The sequence below is a fragment of the Erythrolamprus reginae genome, chromosome 3, assembly GCF_031021105.1.
Source record: "Erythrolamprus reginae isolate rEryReg1 chromosome 3, rEryReg1.hap1, whole genome shotgun sequence".
NCBI classification, from domain to species: domain Eukaryota; kingdom Metazoa; phylum Chordata; class Lepidosauria; order Squamata; family Dipsadidae; genus Erythrolamprus; species Erythrolamprus reginae.
In genome coordinates, this window is record NC_091952.1 from 135,019,166 (window position 1) to 135,037,426 (window position 18,261).

General features: G+C 44.8%; 1 protein-coding gene across 1 annotated transcript; it reads left to right on the forward strand.

Moving 5' to 3' along the window:
- The first annotated feature begins 89 nt into the window (after positions 1–89).
- ITPA (inosine triphosphatase) lies at positions 90–15,966 on the forward strand. The gene is made up of 8 exons (XM_070746796.1): positions 90–254; positions 1,554–1,611; positions 1,693–1,757; positions 3,077–3,150; positions 6,116–6,147; positions 7,465–7,580; positions 12,549–12,625; positions 15,740–15,966. The coding sequence occupies exons 1-8, from the start codon at positions 186–188 to the stop codon at positions 15,861–15,863; spliced, it is 615 nt and encodes a 204-aa protein (XP_070602897.1). The 5' UTR covers positions 90–185; the 3' UTR covers positions 15,864–15,966.
- Positions 15,967–18,261: the final 2,295 nt, after the last annotated feature.

Genomic DNA, 18,261 nt, shown 5'->3' on the forward strand with positions numbered 1-18,261 from the left:
CTTCCCCCCCACTCCGTGTCCTTCTTCTAGGTTCAAAGCTCTTTGGCTGGCCAAGGCTTCCATCTTGGCTTTTTTATGTCCAATGGAATTTCAGAATTGGCAATAGGCTCCTCCTTTCTTCAGCGTGATTCATCGTACTGCAGTCAAATCTTGCTTGTCTGTAACTGCGCAGGCGTCAAAGCACGATGGCGATGCTACCGGCAGCCGGCCGGAGCGTGGTGTTTGTCACCGGCAATGTTAAGAAACTGGAGGAGGTGGGCAGCGGCTCCCGTGGCGTTTTGCCGGCGTTTACCAAGCGCATGCGTGATGGCACCGGCTAGTGTTTAGCTGTTATTTTGTTGCTTCGAATGGTGAACTTGATACTTACAGGACAGCGATTCTCAATCTCAGCAACTTTTAAGATGTGTGAACTTCAGCTCCCAAAATTCCACAGGCAAAGTTAAATTGCTGAGATTGAAAAAAGCTGTTATTTTGCTAACGAATATCTGGGACAACCCTTGCAAAAGTTGGGATTTCCACATATCTTCCACCAAGACTCATAAATAATAGACAGAACATGAGTTAATTGGTTATGAGAATTGGGGTTATTGGTTGCCTTGGCGTTAAAACAAAATTCTGTAGTAGTTGGATTACCTATTTTGAATTGCAAAAGTCTTGGACAACCAAGACTTCTGTACCTTTTTATTAACTGCTTGGTCTTGTTTGCATATTTGCAATCCTAGCAAACACTGGTGGAAAGTAATATTTTAACGGTAAGCTGTCCATTATATAGACTAAACTAGAATTCTTTATTGGCCAAGTGCAATTGGACACACGATAAATTTTTCTTTGGTGCACATGCTTTCACTGTACCAATTTAGCTATTAGTATTTTCAGTTTGTAGCACTGTTGTATTTCCCCACTTTCATACATATAAATCCTGAAAATAATCTAGAGGGAAAACTTTTTGATTGATATCACTAGGAACTGTCAGTCCAGAAATACAATCATCTACATTTAAGATCCCATAATCTCTTGCGGGGTGGAGTCTGGGGAACTGAATGGAGCTAATAGAGTGTTTTAACGGCTGGATACTCTTCCTATCACCAATGCAGAGTTTTGTTCAGCAGATATATTCTCAGTGTGCCCAGAGAGACAAATATTCTCTACCTAGGATCCAATTCACAGCCTCCTGTTGGCGAGGTGAGGACTCCACCTCTAGGCCACTGCACCAATCTTGTCCAGAAATACCATTCCTAGAGAAAAAATGTCTTTATTCCTGGCGGTGTAGAAGAAAATAAAAGCAAAGCAGAAAAAACTACACATGCCCACAATCAATCTAGATGAATCCTTGATGAAATAGGAAGTTTTAAACAATTTTCTGAACTATGAAAAGCGAATGTGGCATTTGGGTTTCTCAGAGAAACATAGTCCATAATAAAGGCACTGCTGCATTGTCTAATACAGTGTTTCCCAACCTTGGCAACTTGAAGTCCAGATATCTTCAAGTTGCCAAGGTTGGGAAACACTGGCTCATTAGTATTCAAAACTAACTACTTCTCTTTATCTTGCAGGTGATTCAAATTCTAGGTGACTCTTTTCCATACAAATTGGTTGCAAAGAAAATAGACCGTGAGTTCAGTTTTCTATTTGTCTGGTATGTTATCAAACTACTGATCACAACTAACCTCACTTTTCTTTAAAATTTTGTAGTACCTGAGTACCAAGGGGAGCCTGATGTTATTTCTATCCAGAAGTGCCTGGAAGCAGCTAAGCAGGTTTAAATATTCCTTTAACTCATAATGTAAAGCAGTAAGAAAACTCAGAAAGCCAGGAAAATTTTATAATTTATGTTCAGATAAATTTTGCTGTATATTCCATAGAGAGGTAAAGAGGTTTTGACTCTAGAAATAATGTTTAATGTTTGGCTGTAGGGTCAATATAAATACAATATGAACTCTTTATATTATACTGTTTTTGACTTGTGCAAATTCTGCTATTGTCTACTCTTTATATTGTCCATATTTTTTTCAAAATCCTCCACATGGTTAGGAACAAGAAGTCGTCAGCAAATTATAATGCATTTATGTTTATAATAATTGATTACTCTGATTGAGTAATATATAGGGTTTATAGTTGTAGTTTTTTTTAGTGTACTGTATTAGATTTGTTTTGTACGCTTTGTTTCTATATTTATTCTGTGAATCGCCCCGAGTTTTCAGAGAAGGGCGGCATACAAATCTAAATAATAATAATAATAATAATGCATATTGGAATTATATTTACAATAGTAACTCTTAACAACTCCAATTACTGAATTGCCAATTTCACTTTAGGGCAATTGTAACACTGGAAAAATAGTACTGTAGACAGATTCCAGTTACATATAACTATGAATCCTGTGTAGCAGATTAATCTGAAATTTCTCTTGCTGCTAAAATAACAGAATAACAGAGTTGGAGAGGACCTTGGAGGTTGTCTACTCCAATTCCCTGCTCAAGCAGGAAATCCTATATTTATTTATTTATTTATTTATTTATTTATTTATTTATTTATTTATTACTTAGATTTGTATGCCGCCCCTCTCCGAAGACTCGGGGCGGCTATATATACCATTTCAGACAAGCCTCTGGTAAAGGAGCACCCACAACTTTTGAAGGCAAGCTGTTCCACTGGTTAATTGTTCTCACTATAAGGAAATTTCTTCTTAGTTCTAGGTTACTTCTCTCCTTGATTAGTTTCCATCCATTGTTTCTTGTCTTGCCTTCTGGTGTTTTGGAAAATAGGACGACCCGCTCATCTTTGGGGCCCTCAAATATTGGAACACTGGACATTATGTTAGCTCTGATTATATTTTGTCACAATCATCTTTAAAAATGTTGAGCTCCAACTATGAGGCACCTACATTATATATATTCCTAACAGTGATTCCTCCAACAAATCTTTAAATTATATTATTGTTGTCAGAGCTGCATAGATTAACTTGGGATGGAAGTTGCGTAAAATTTTTAGAAAGCTTTATTTACAATATGTGGAACTACCTCCAAAAATTAATTTAGGTTTTTATTGTTCTTTTATTATTATTTTTCTTTAACAGATTCAGGGACCAGTTATAGTGGAAGATACCTGTTTGTGTTTCACTGCTCTTGGAGGTCTCCCAGGGCCATATATGTAAGTTGGATTCCAATAATTTGCTGAGAGGATAGCTGATAATTAAAGAAAAAAATACTGCAGGTTAGAGGTAAACAGGTGAGAAGAAATATTAGGCATAAAGGAATTTATGTTTATCTTAGTTTCCACACTGAAAGTTTTATGGTCTGTTTTGCATCCCTATTACAAGCCTTTCCTTTTAAAAAGGAAAGAAGAGAAAGCAGAGGTCTGGATACCTGTTGGCTATTTCCTAAGTGCTTTGATACTTAGAAAGCCTCCTCCCTCCCTTATGCAGTTCAGTGTTGTGAACATTTATGGAGAAAGAGGAAAAAATGGATATTACAATATTAGAGACTCAGTTTGATAGAGGAGTATAGGTACTAGGATAGAAACTGGAAAAGCATGAGTGCCAGTTTTGCCTTAGGCACAAAATTAATTAGGTAACTTTAGCTTCTTTCTAAACTTCAGGGCTGTGATGGCAAACCTATGGCACATGTGCTAGATGTGGCAGGCAGAGCCCTCTATGTAGGCATGCGTGTAGTTGACCCGGCCCAGCTCCAATCACATTTCTCCATCTTGTTTCACTCAATCAATTCCAACTCCTTGTGAAAGAAAAAGATCTCACGAAGTTTGAATTGATTGAGTGAATTTTTTCATTTGTGCATTTCATAATGGGGGAGACAGGGTCCCGTTCTTCTCCTGAAGTCCATTACAACGTGGAGCCATAATGCAACCCTGCTCGGCAAAAAAAAAGAGTTTATTTTCCTGCAGAGCTGCCTGTGTTGGGATGCCCTCGCCGCCAGCTTGCTGAGTGTGGGTGCGCTCCTTTTTGGCTTGTCAGGCTACGGACCTCATTCCCACCACACAGCATGAGGTTCAGGGGTTCCTTTCCCCCCATGGGTATGTGGGAGAGGGAGAGGGAGACAGAGGGTGAGAGGGAGGGAAAGAGACAGAGAAGCAAGGGGGGGGAAGGAAAGAGTGGAAAAGAGAGAGGGGGGAGAGAAAGAGAAATGATATTACAAAAGTTTTTCTTTTCTATTGTTGATAAATATAATGTTTCAAAAGCAGAAAAAGTAGCCCCAAAGAAGTGTTTGAGGCATGGATGTCTTCTGACTTCTGCGTTCCCATCCCATGCTGAAGCAAAGTAAATGGGCTGGGGTCTCCCTGCTAAGCAGCTCTGCTGAGCTCGCTTGCAAACTGCCTGGCGCGACTCCAAATATTCGCTTTACACGCTCCTCATGGCCAGTGCTGCAGTGGGGAAGGTGCATGCCCTGCCTGCTCCGCTCTCACTGGCCAGAGGTGGGGCTCCACACCACTGCCTCCCTGCCAGAGCGCCACGTTTCTTTGCTCAGGCTGCCAGGGGGTGGGTGGGTGGGAGAGATGGAAGGGGCGGGGTCTCCCTGGAATTTCCTTATTTTGCATGGATCTTTAACTCTTGGCTTTGATGCTAGGCTCCACTCCTCCTCCACAGTCCAAGTGGTTGGATTCACATGACACCTGAGAGCACGATGGATGGATGGATGGATGGATGGATGGATGGGACAGAAAGAGAGAGAGACAGAGACAAAGGGAGGAAGGGAGGGAAAGAGAGAGACAGAGACAGAGGGAGAGAGAAAGGGGAAGGGAGAGTGGAGAAAGAGAAACAATAAATAAGTTTTTCTTTGTTATTGTTGCTAACTCAGAAAAAAATGAAGAGGCATAAAAGTGCATTTATCACATTTTTCTTACCACAATTAGCTGACCTCTGCATAGTTTATCATTATTTTAGGTAGTAAAACTTCATTATTCAGGTTAAATTGCTATGTTGGCACTTTATGATAAATAAGTGGATTTTGGGTTGCAGTTTGGGCACTTGGCCTCTAAAAGATTCACCTTCACTGCTCTAGGATGACCACCATGGTAAATATTTTCTTTAAAAAAAACCTTGCCAAGAAATCACAAGGACTTGCCCAGGTAATTGCCAAAAAGCAGGACTAATATAAGTGCATAAAAATGAGTGAATTACAAACTTAGGAAATGTATGGGGGGGGGGGAGGAAATCACAATCATTTTTCTGTGAGGAAAGACTGGTCTGATTGTGGCTCTCTCATTTGAAATGAAGGAGAAAAAAAGAAATATGGAATGTATAAACAATGCATAATATGGATGGTATAGATAGAACAATGTTTTTCTCCTTACCCTACTAAAACATGAGGTTATCCAATAAAGTCTAAATGTAGGAAAATTCAATACTGAGAGAAGAAAATGCCTTTGTACCCAACATATAGTTATTGCAGTGGTTGTTACCAGCTGTTGTATTAATGGCAACTATTGGACAGTTTTAAAAATGAGTAGGCAGTTTCATAGAAGAGAAGCATATTGATCCTTCCTGATACTGATGACTATTTACACCTACTAAATCATGGGCAACAAGGATTAAATGTTAAATTAAATGAGAAGTAACTGTCATTCACCACCCAGACTTGTAAGTATCGAAACTGGATCCCATTGGCCAAAGTATGGGACGGAATCTTGAACTGGATGATCGTTAGCCTAATCCACCTAAATAAGAAATGCTGGGTTCATGTGCTTGTATTTTGTTCTGGTTTCCATTGTTATGCAAGAAGAGAAGAGGGATCCACTAATATTTCTTGTTAACAAAGCTTTTCTGTTTTTATTTCTTGTATTTCTGATAAAGCAGACAATAAAGTACAAGCACAATGTTACTGCGTCAGTTTTGCTGAACAAGAATTTGCCAGCTGAGCACTGATGTTTTTCACTGTTAATTTTTATATCTTTGCTGTATTTTACTTATTTTATTTTTGTTCACTATATTTTATTTCTTGGGACTCTTATATGAAAGTGGAGCTGTTATTTGGACTAAATATTTGGTAACTTATTTATTTAACAGACAATTTTGGTCTTTCCTTGCTTGTTGAATAATGTTCAGATGTTTTTATTCTTGTGATAGTGAAAAGTATAATTTGTGCCTGTATTTGTGTTTCAGAAAATGGTTCCTAGAAAAGCTAAAGCCAGAAGGTAATTCAATCTTTTTTCCCATATAAACTTCCTTCTGGGATTGGACTGCTTCCTTCATTAACTAGTCTGCATTAATCAAATATTAAATGGTGCTATTTTGCCAGCACTGGCCTTGCCATAGTTCATATTGATTATGCACTCAGTACATTTCTTTTTATTTCTATTTTAAAATAGTGTTTTATTCCTGAGGATTTTACTTTTTAGAGTTCTGTATGCTACCATTCTTCCATCCTCTCTTGATTTGTATTTGCAGACCCTTTCTGTCCTATTCCATTCTGCTTTGAATGATATTTTTCAGTGGAAAGCTAGGATAACTTGTAAAGTATTAAAAAAGCTTTACGTTTTTCTCTGATTTCATATTAAAGATTTCATATTTGGCAGAATTGGTCCTAATGTTCTAAACCTGAATTATATTGACATCATCTATTTAAATACAGTGATCCCTCTATTATCGCGAGGGTTCCGTTCCAAGACCCCTCGCGATAATCGATCTTTCGCGATGTAGGGTTGCGGAAGTAAAAACACCATCTCCCTTTTTTTTCTATGGCCGCGCATGCGTAGATGGTGGAGTTTGCGTTCCCCGCCGCCCACGCAAAGGGGAAACCCCGATTCGGCTCCTCGCTACTGCTGAGCTACCGAGCAGATCAGCTGCTGGGCGGCCGAAGGAACCTTCCCTGGGTCTTCCCCCTCTTGCTGGCGGGCGGCGCGAGCGGCGGGCATCAGCGAGGAGCCGGGGTTTACCCTTTGCGTGGGCGGCCGGGAAGACCCAGGTTGGGGGTTCGGGGGGGGTGCTGGGAAGCCCCCCAGGCCGGCTGCGACCTTTTAAAACAGCCGCGCCGCTTCCCAGCTGAGTCCTGAAGCCAAACGCGGAAGTGGGGGTTTTTTTAATTAAATTTTTTTAAAATCGCGATATAGCGTTTCGCGAAGATCGAGATCGCGAAACTCGAGGGATCACTGTATATGTTAAAATTATTTCTTATGCTACAAGCATATATACAGGAACAGAAAAGAATTCATTGAATTTTGACTGCATTATGTCCTAGAATAATAGAAAAATTACCGTGTATTCCTGAAAATAAGACCCCGTCTTATATTTTTTGAACCCTGAAATAAGCGCTTGGCTTATTGTCATGCACTCAAAAGCCCAATTGGACTTATTATCAGGGGATGTCTTATTTTGGGGGAAACAGGGTAGTAGTCTTATTGGTTTTTGTTGGATTTATGTCAAACTGTCATTTTGTGTCTTACACATCTCACCTTCCATTAAGCAAAATTTACTGAAGAAGAAACTATCCCCTTTTTTTTCTTATTGCTTAGGTCTCTACAAACTGCTAGCAGGATTTGAAGATAAGTCTGCTTACGCTCTGTGCACTTTTGCTTTTAGCACTGGAAACCCAGATGATCCTGTAAAGTTATTCAAAGGCCAAACTCAAGTGCGTATGACAGTGTTGAGTTATCTGTTCGTAAATGGCCTGAGGAATTGAACTGTATTTCCTTTTCTTAGCATTATAACAGTCACTTTTAGCTTTCATACATAGCATCCTAACATCGTCCAAGTGCTTCAACAATGTTATCTCATTTTTGAGTAGTATCTAAAAGTAGGCTGGTGCTAATACATATAAAGTAACTAAAATTATTTTATGACAAATAAAAAGAGGTAGCTGTAGGTAGGTAGGTGAGAAAGAATGAAGGACGATAAGTTGGTTTGCTATGCAAAACTAATGTGATTGATGATAATGGGATATATTTCTATGTACGTTTACAGCAGTGTCAGCTATGCACCCTCTTGTTTCTAATTCCTATCTCAACAATGCTTGCAGTGGAGCTTCCTGGTTTCAAATTCAGTTGTTTAATTATTGTCACTCCATGCAGCTGCCTGCTTAGTTGTGAGTGTACTTCTAGGATGGGTGAACCAAATTATCACTGCCAGTTGAGTTAAAAGTGAAGGGTAATGGTAATGGTATCTTCTGGAGTGATTCTCTCTGTGTCTCTTTTAATCCTGTGGATTCTCATTTTAGAGCTGGGGTAGGTAACTTCTACTAGGTCAAACTCCTGAACTACTGCAAAAGCTAATGATGTTACAAAAAGGGTTTAAATGAAAAATGCATTTCCCAAAATTGACAGTTTTTTGGCAGGTTTTTTTTAAAGTTTTGCAGGGACAAATTAATGTTTGAAAAGGAACAAAGTTTTTCCTGCCAGTCACAAATGGGGTATAGAAGGCTACATATGGGCATGGACCATGGACTAGCCCTGTTTCTGTGCACTACTATTCACATCCTACCTATAATTTATTGGCTTCAGAAATATTAATCTATTTATTTTGCTGATTTCTTTCTTTTTCAGGTTTCTTCTTTTGCTGGTTTGAATGTTGTAGCCTAATCCAGTGATGGCGAATCTATGGCACGGATGCCACAGGTGGCACACGGAGCCATATCTGCCGGCACGCGAGCCATTGCCCTAGCTCAGCTCCAGCATGCATGTGTGCACTGACCAGATTATTTTTGGCTCACACAGAGGTTCTGGGAGGGCATTTTTGGCTTCTGGAGGGTCTCTGGGGAGATGGGGAAGGGCGTTTTTGTCCTCCCCAGGCTCCAGGGAAGTGGGCTGTTTCTGGCCTCCAGAGGACCTCTGTGGGGCAGGGAAGGCAATTTTTGCCCTTCCCCAGGCTTGAATTATGGGTGTGGGCACTCACACAGGAAATATAGTGTGTGCGCACACACTTTCAGCACCCAAGGGAAAAAAGGTTTGACATCACTGGCCTAATCTATAGGAAAAGAAATACTTTTTAATTATTTTTTAATTAATCGTTCTTTCTTGTTGACACCCTCTTTGTAGCAGCCCTGAAATATTGAACAGTGCTGTCATCTCACCCCTAGTCCTTTCTTTCACTAAATTAGACAAATCCAATTCCTGAAACTGTCCTTCATGTTTTAGCCTCCAGCAACCGTAAGCATCTTTATTGTTTTTTCTGCACTCTTTTCAGTCTCTACTCTTTTGATAATATAGTCACCAAAATTGGATGCAGTATTCTAAGTGTGATTTTACTAAGGCTTTATAAGTCAGTACTAATACTTCGTGTGATTTTGATTCTATCCATTAATGCAACCTAGGAATTCTGTTGCCTTTTGGGGGGCTGCTGCTACACATTGCTGGCTTATATTTAAGTGACAATTATCCACTAGGACTCTATGATCCCTTAGGTTTCATCTAATCTGTACCTGTATATCTGATTTTTCTTGTCTAAAACTAAAACTTCATTTTTCTGTATTTTGAATTTCTTTCTGTTACACAGGGCCCAGTGTTCAAGTCTGTTGAGACCCTTATGTATCATTCTTGACCCTATCTTTTGGAGCGGTGGCTCTAGATAGGTATCACCAAATAGGTGTTGTTATGTGTGTTCCCTGTCAGCCTTTGGAAATGTCAGATTCAGAGGAGGAGGAAGACATAGAAGCTGTAAATTACCCTGCTTTAAGAGAAATGGAGGAGAGTAGTGGTGATGAGAGCTTAATAGAAAATTTATCGGATGTTAGCATGGATAGTAGTACTTCTTCAGATAATGATGGTGTAGAGAATAGCCCTTGGTTAAGTGCCAAATTTCGGTGGTCAGAGAAAAGGAAAAATGAATTTGGGGGAAAGAGGTTTTGAATTTGCTATTTCATAGTGTGTAAATTAATTAATTACCTCACATCCGGAGTTGGAAGGAAATGAGGTTTGTTTTTCTGCAAAATGAAGGGAACAAGATGGAATTTTCTGCCATTTCTACGGAGAAGTGAGTTTTAATATTGCATGATAAAACTGTTTAAAATTAGTTTGAATCTGACCCAGAGATAAGGAGATGTTTGAAGCTGACAGTCTGCTCATTAAAAATAATTTATGACTGTATAATTAGCGGGGGAGATTGGAATGCACTTGCATACCAGAGATGTGTTTTGATTAATTCCAGTGTGAATAATAATAAAGGAGTGTTGTTTTGAAAATCCAAGCCTGTAAAGAGAGTATCTTTTTGGAGCAGCACAGCTAGACCAGAACAGGTGTCATCTGTAAAGGTCCCCGTTTATCCCCTCATCTAAATTGTTTATGAAGGGTTCTGGGCCTAAGACAGAACCTTGAGATACCCACTGCTTATTTCCCTCCATGTAGATGCAGTTCCATTAAGGACTACTTATTGAGTGCAGCTGGTCAGCCAGTTACTATTGTATCTGGTGATGCTGTCTAATTCACATTTTTTAATCTTAATCTACTAGTAAATTGTGGTCTACTTTAAAAAATTGTGTCCATAGCATTTTGCTGAGTCATAGATTTGTCTGATTAGTTTTTGACAAACCTATATCTGGTTATAACTTTGCTTGCCTCTTGGTATTCAGAATAATTGCTTGATTTTCTAATCCAGGTATTGATGTCATCTGATAGATCTGTAGTTTCCTGGATCCATTTTTTTTTAAAACATGGGAACTGTATCAGTTCTTTTCCATTTCCTCTTGTGTACTATGGTGTTCTAGGACAGTGATTTTCAACCTTTTTTGAGCCGCGGCACACTTTTTACATTTACAAAATCCTGGGGCACACCACCAACCAAAATGACACAAATCTAATAAATAAATAAATAAATAAATAAATACATACATACATACATACATACATGCATACATACATACATACATACATAACCCCCTCATATATACAATCCCATGTAACATCCCCTTATAAATACAGTCAATCATCAATCATCCCTCCTGAAATTTATACCACTGTCTCATTTATGGGTACTTCTCCTGTCTTTCCCCCTTTTCTCTCTCATGTTTCTCATTTCTCTCTCTTCCTCCCTTTTCCCCTCATTCCTTCTCCCTCTCACTTCTCCTCTTTTTCCATCCCTGTCTCTCCCCCCCCCCCTTATGTGTGTGTATGTATACACACTCCAACCATTTCCAAAACCAGGTGAGGGCTGGGGTTTAATTCTCTTTTATTCTTTTCAAAAACAGGTGAGGGCTGGGGGTTTATTCTTATTATTTGGGTGCTTTTTACCATATGCTTCAAGAATCACCTCTCTCTCTCTCGTTTCTCTCTCCTCTCATTCTCTGCCTCAATCATTTTCTCATTTCTCCTCCCCTTTTTGTTCTCATTTCTCTCTCTCTCTCCTTTCCTCTTCCTGTCTCTCTTGCTTTCTTTTTTTCTCTCTCTTGCTTTCTTTCAGTATCTCTTGCTATCTCTCTTTTTCTCTCTTGCTTTTCTTCTCTCGTGCTTTTTCTTGTTCTTTCTCTCTCTCTGTTGCTCTCTCTCATTCTCTTATTTTTTTTCTCTCTCTCTTTTCTTTCTCTCTCTCTTAGTCTCTCTCTCTCTTGTTCTCTCTTATTTTCTTTCTCTCTCTTTCATGCTTTCTCTCTCTTGTTCTTTCTCACTCTCTCTCTCTCTGTTGCTCTCTCTCGTTCTCTCTCTTCCTTTCTTCTCTGTGGAGGCCAGCGAAGGTTTCCCTTAGTTTGAATGTTCCGAGCAAGCAGCCCCTTTACTGACAGCCCGGGACGGGACTGTGAGAGGGGTGGGCGTTCCCACAGCGCTTAGAGCGGCTAGCGGCCGGATCGCCAGCGCAGCTGCAGCCACCGCTGTGGAAGAAGCCGCACCCCAAAAAATCTGGAGAGAAGGAAGGATCGGGCGGGCGGGGACAGCCACAAGTGGAAGCCTCAGCCCTGGAGCCCCCTCGCGCCCATGGCTTCTCGTCGATGTCTCTGCCTGCCCGATCCGCGGGAGTGCTAATAGCGGCGGCAGCGGGAATAGCGGGGGGGGGAGGGCTCCTGCAAGTGGAAGCCTCAGCCCTGGAGCCCCCTCGCGCCCATGGCTTCTCGGCGATGTCTCTGCCTGCCCGATCCGCGGGAGTGCTAATAGCAGCGGCGGGCAGGAGCCCCCCCCCTATTCCCGCCGCCGCCGCTATTAGCACTCCCACGGATCGGGCAGGCAGAGGCATCGACGAGAAGCCATGGGCGCGAGGGGGCTCCAGGGCTGAGGCTTCCACTTGCAGGAGCCCCCCCCTATTCCCGCCGCCGCCGCTATTAGCACTCCCGATGCCACAAGTGAAAGCCTCAGCCGCTGCTATTGCCATCCCGCCGAGTCCCAAGCTCACCTGCTGCAAAGAAGGAAGGCACGAAGAAGAAAGGCGCGAAAATGAAGGTGTGAAGAAGCAAGCCGGGACACTCAACTTCCGGTTTGGAAGCGGAACTTCGCGGCACACCTGACCTTGTCTCGCGGCACACTACTGTGCCGCGGCACAGCGGTTGGGAAACGCTGTTCTAGGATCTTTGAAAGATACGATTTGGTAGTTCTGAGATCACATCTGCCAGCTCCTTCAGAAATCTATATTTTATATAAGGCCCAAGTCTGAAAATTCAACATTAAATATCTTTTCCCTATAGGGGCATATAGTTGAACCAAGAGGACCTCGAGATTTTGGATGGGATCCTTGCTTCCAGCCAGAAGGCTATACTGACACGTAAGGGAATATTTTCCCATTATATATAATCAGTCAGTAAAATTACTCAGTCATTTGTATATTCAAGTATTAAGAAATGTACACTCTGTTCTACAAAATACCAATTTTATCTTAAATGTTTATGAATGTATTTATTAGCAGGCATTTGGATTATTCTATTGTTTTATTATATTTAATAATAATGGATTTAGTTCAGATATTTCATTAGCAATTCCCATATATCCCGAGAACAGTATTTGATCAAATTGTTCCTTAACTTAGGAGTCAACGTTTAAGTCAAGAAATTTAGTTAATATATTTATAATACAGTGAACCCTCGATCATCGCGAGGGTTCCGTTCCAGGACCCCAAGCGATGATCGATTTTTCGCGAAGTAGCGGTGCGGAAGTAAAAACACCATCTGCACATGCGCAGATGGTGTTTTTACTTCCACCGCCCTTCGCCCGCCCACCCCGTTGCTCACGCCTGGGGTTTCCCCGCGCGCCGCCCGCCCACGCCATTGCTGGGGCCGCTTCCCAGCTGGGAAGCGAAGCTGGGGTCCCCGCGCGCGCGCGCCCGCCCACACTACGAGCGGCATTTCACCTTCCCTCCCAGGCAAAAAGATGCCGGCATTCTGGGCTGATGGGGTCGGACTTCCCAGGCGGAAGGCGTGCCCCTCTCCCCGCATCTTTTTGCCTGGGAGCGAAAGTGAAATGCCGCTCGTAGCAGCTGCTAGAGCCGCCGGCATTTCACTTTCCCTCCCAGGCAAAAAGATGCCGGGGCACGCCTTCCGCCTGGGAAGTCCGACCCCATCAGTCCAGAATGCCGGCATCTTTTTGCCTGGGAGGGAAAGTGAAATGCCGGCGGCTCTAGCAGCTGCTACGAGCGGCATTTCACCTTCCCTCCCAGGCAAAAAGATGCCGGCATTCTGGGCTGATGGGGTCGGACTTCCCAGGCGGAAGGCGTGCCCCTCTCCCCGCATCTTTTTGCCTGGGAGCGAAAGTGAAATGCCGCTCGTAGCAGCTGCTAGAGCCGCCGGCATTTCACTTTCCCTCCCAGGCAAAAAGATGCCGGGGCACGCCTTCCGCCTGGGAAGTCCGACCCCATCAGTCCAGAATGCCGGCATCTTTTTGCCTGGGAGGGAAAGTGAAATGCCGGCAGCTCTAGCAGCTGCTACGAGCGGCATTTCACCTTCCCTACCAGGCAAAAAGATGCCGGCATTCTGGGCTGATGGGGTCGGACTTCCCAGGCGGAAGGCGTGCCCCTCTCCCCGCATCTTTTTGCCTGGGAGCGAAAGTGAAATGCCGCTCGTAGCAGCTGCTAGAGCCGCCGGCATTTCACTTTCCCTCCCAGGCAAAAAGATGCCGGGGCACGCCTTCTGCCTGGGAAGTCCGACCCCATCAGTCCAGAATGCCGGCATCTTTTTGCCTGGGAGGGAAAGTGAAATGCCGGCGGCTCTAGCAGCTGCTACGAGCGGCATTTCACCTTCCCTCCCAGGCAAAAAGATGCCGGCATTCTGGGCTGATGGGGTCGGACTTCCCAGGCGGAAGGCGTGCCCCTCTCCCCGCATCTTTTTGCCTGGGAGGGAAAGTGAAATGCCGCTCGTAGCAGCTGCTAGAGCCGCCGGCATTTCACTTTCCCTCCCAGGCAAAAAGATGCCGGGGCACGCCTTCCGCCTGGGAAGTCCGACCCCATCAGCCCAGAATGCCGGCATCTTTTTGCCTGGGAGGGAAGGTGAAATGCCGCTCGTAGCAGCTGCTAGAGCTGCCGGCATTTCACTTTCCCTCGCTGCAGCCGCGCGCCCCCTCGCCTTCGCCTCACCTGACGGAGCCTTCTCCGTCCCTTTCCTGCTGCACCGGTCTGGGGCCAAGTGGGCGGGGGGCGGCCGGGACCTCGCCTGTCTCCGCCGCCCGCATCGCCCCTCCGGCGGGCCGGCCTCCCCCGCCCGCCTCTGCTGCAAGCGCACGAAAAAAAAGAGAGAAGGCTTCTACCAGAAGCCGGGGACGGCGGGCAGGGGCATGAAGGATCTCTTGCGGGGGAAAAGCCGCTAGCCAGCTTTCGGAGCTCCTCCGCCATCACCCGCTTCTGGTAGAAGCCTTCTCTCTTTTTTTTCGTGCGCTTGGCGAGGAAAGGCAGGCGGGGAGGAGGCGACGGGGCCAAAGGGGGCCGAGGGAAGCTCGGCTGCGGTCGAGAGAGAAACGGCTTGGGCTCGCCGCAAGAAAAAAAAGAGACAGGCTTTTAGTTTTGGCTGCGGGGGGAGGGAATCCCGCCGCAAGGTAAGCTTCGGGGCGGGCGGGGCCCTTTTGTGCCAGTCGGGGAGGCGGTGGCGGCTGCAGCAGAGGCGGGCGGGGGAGGCCGGCCCGCCGGAGGGGCGATGCGGGCGGCGGAGACAGGCGAGGTCCCGGCCGCCCCCCGCCCACTTGGCCCCAGACCGGTGCAGCAGGAAAGGGACGGAGAAGGCTCACTGGCAGCCCTTGCCCATCGCCGCGCCTTCGCTTCCCCCCCTCCCCCGCTGGATCCGGCAGCGTGCTGAGGGGAATTGCCGCGGACTGGAGGCAGTGAGGCAGACCGGCTCCGAGGCGAGCGGCCGGAGCTGCGCCCTCCTTCGCCCGCCAGGTGAGGCGAAGGCGAGGGGCGCGCGGCTGCAGCGAGGAGCCGAAGATCCGGGCGGGGAAGACCCAGGGAAGGTTCCTTCGTCCGCCTAGCAGCTGATCTGCTCCGCAGCGCACCAGCGAGGAGCCGAAGATCTTCGGCTCCTCGCTGCTGCTGCGCTGCCGAGCAGATCAGCTGCTAGGCGGCCGCTCGAGAGCAAGAGGGGGAGAGATAGAGAAAGAGAGAGAAGGAAAGAAAGAGATGAGAGAGGGAGGAAGAGAGTGTGAGAGAGGAAGAAGCAACATAGAGAAAGAGGGGGAAGACCCAGGGAAGCCTCTGCCCGGCGGGGAAACTCCACCATCTACGCATGCGTGGAAGGGCACGCATGCCCAGATGGTGGAGTTTACTTCCGGGTTGAAAACTAGCGAAATAGCCCTTTCGCGATCCTTGAGGACGCGAAACTCGAGGGTTCACTGTACTACCTGCTCTAGATGAGTTGGTTCTGTAGTTTCTCATGGTGAAGTTCTAAATTCTCTTTTGCAGATATGCTGAATTGCCCAAGTCTGTGAAGAATTCTATCTCTCATCGTTACAAAGCTTTGAAAGAGCTGTCTGCCTATTTTGTTCAACACCAAAACCCAGTAGAGAGCCCATTTTGTCCTAGTTAACCTGCATGGATCTGTGAAATGTTCTTTTTTAAAAAATATAAAATTGAAATTAAAGCATAAGCGTGTTTCCTGTCTGTACAAATCATGTTCAGTAAAAAAAAAATTAAAAAAAATGTGTCTTGTCTTACTGTTCCTGAAATTTGTGATGAAATACAGTGGTACCTCTAATTAACAATGCCTCTACTTAAGAACTTTTCTAGATAAGTAGCGGGTGTTCAAGATTTTTTTGCCTCTACTTAAGAACCATTTTCTACTTAAGAACCTGCGCCCGAAAGAATTTCCCAGTAAATTTGACAGCAGCACGAAGGCCTGGCCATTTTCCTATCATTCCACCTTTAATCCTGGCCATCTGGGCTGCCAGAGAAGCCTTTTGGTGGCACTTAAGCAGGCTTTGGCAGTCCAGAGCGAACAAAGCATTTTTCTTTCTCTGGGTGCTTGGACAGGGAATAAACCTCTGCCAGCGCCCAGAGAAAAGAAATGCTCCCTTCACTCTGGGCAGCTGAGGAGTCACCACAGCGAAGGAAATGCACCGGCTGCAAAGCAAATGAGCGAGAGGAGAGGGGAGCCCTTCAGCATGGGAAAGAAGAGGCAGCAGGTAGCAGCAGCAGCAGCCAGTGTATGGGAGGCAGCCTCGCCCCGGGTGTATTGGAGGCGCGTGCTCCTCGCTGCCTCAGAGTCCCTCTTTTTTTTTTTTTAGCCTTAAAGTTTTGGATTTTTTTGATTCCCCTCATCTCACCTTCTTCCTTTGGCAGCAACTCTCCTCCTCCTCTTCTTCCTCTTCCTCTTCCCACCCAAATTCCGAGGTTTATTTCTTTCCTAGTGGGTTTGCATGCATTACAGTGGTACCTCAAGATACGAACCCCTCATCTTACGAACAACCCGAGATACGAACCCGGGGTTCAGAAAATTTTTGCCTCTTCTTACGAACTTTTTTCGTCTTACGAACGCCAAACCCGAACTTCCATGTTCGGCGTTCCGGAGGCTGCTGGGAAGCCCCCCGGCTATTTTAAAAGGTGACAGCCGGGCGGCGGGGCTTCCCAGCGGCCTCCCGAACGCCGAACCTGGAGGTTCGGCAAATATTCGGGTTTGGGAGGCCGCTGGGAAGCCACGCCGCCCGGCTGTCACCTTTTAAAACAGCCGGGGGGCTTCCCAGAAGCCTCCCAAACGCCGAACCCGGAAGTTCGGGTTTGGCGTTCGGTGTTCGGGAGGCTGCTGGGAAGCCCCCCGGCTGTTTTAAAAGGTGACAGCCGGGCTGCGGGGCTTCCCAGCAGTCTCCCGAACCCCGAACATTTGCCGAACTTCCGGGTTCGGGGTTCGGGAGGCTGCTGGGAAGCCCCGCAGCCCGGCTGTCACCTTTTAAAACAGCCAGGGGGCTTCTCAGCAGCCTCCTGAACCCGAACGCCAAACCCGAACTTCCAGGTTCGGCGTTGGGAGGCCGCCGAGAAGCCCCGCTGCCCGGCTGTCACCTTTTAAAACAGCCAGGGGGCTTCTCGGCGGCCTCCCGAACGCCGAACCCGGAAGTTCGGCGTTCGGGAGGCCGCTGAGAAGACCCGGGCTGTTTTAAAAGGTGACAGCCGGGCGGCAGCGGTTTTTTGCAGGGTTTTTTTTGTTGTTGCACAGATTAATTGACTTTACATTGTTTCCTATGGGAAACAATGTTTCGTCTTATGAACCTTTCATCTTATGAACCTCCCCAGGGAACCAATTAGGTTCGTAAGACGAGGTATGACTGTATTTGCTTCTACATTGATTCCTATGGGAAACATTGCTTCTACTTAAGAACGTTTCTACTTAAGAACCTAGTCATGGAACGAATTAAGTTCTTAAGTAGAGGTACCACTGTACTAAGATTTCCACCCAGGATAAAAGATGAATTCCAGATGATTTTTTTAAACATTTGTATAATACAGTATTCCCTCAAATAGCTGCCCATCTCACAGAACAGGTGATTCTGGGCTGCTTACAATTTAAAATGAAGTCTCTGGAGAGGGGCGGCATACAAATCCAATAAATAAATAAATAAATAGATAAATAAATAATCAAAACCTATTAAAAACTGAGCTAAAGTAAAAAGTAGACAAAAAGATAACCAAGCCATTTTATTTGTTTATGTGTCTTCTACATTCATGGGTTCAAATTAATATACTATTTGCTATACAAATGAAAACATACACCTTTATTTTTGTCAAGAATGTAGATATAACATTGTTTATATACATAAGATGGGTACTGATAAGAGTATGATAATGATACATAGACGTACATACACACACACACACACACACACACATATATATATACACATACATACATATACACAAACATACATACATATGTATCAGGGGTGGTCTACTGCCTGGACGGGGGGAACGCAGTGGGGTAGCAAAAATGGAGCTCC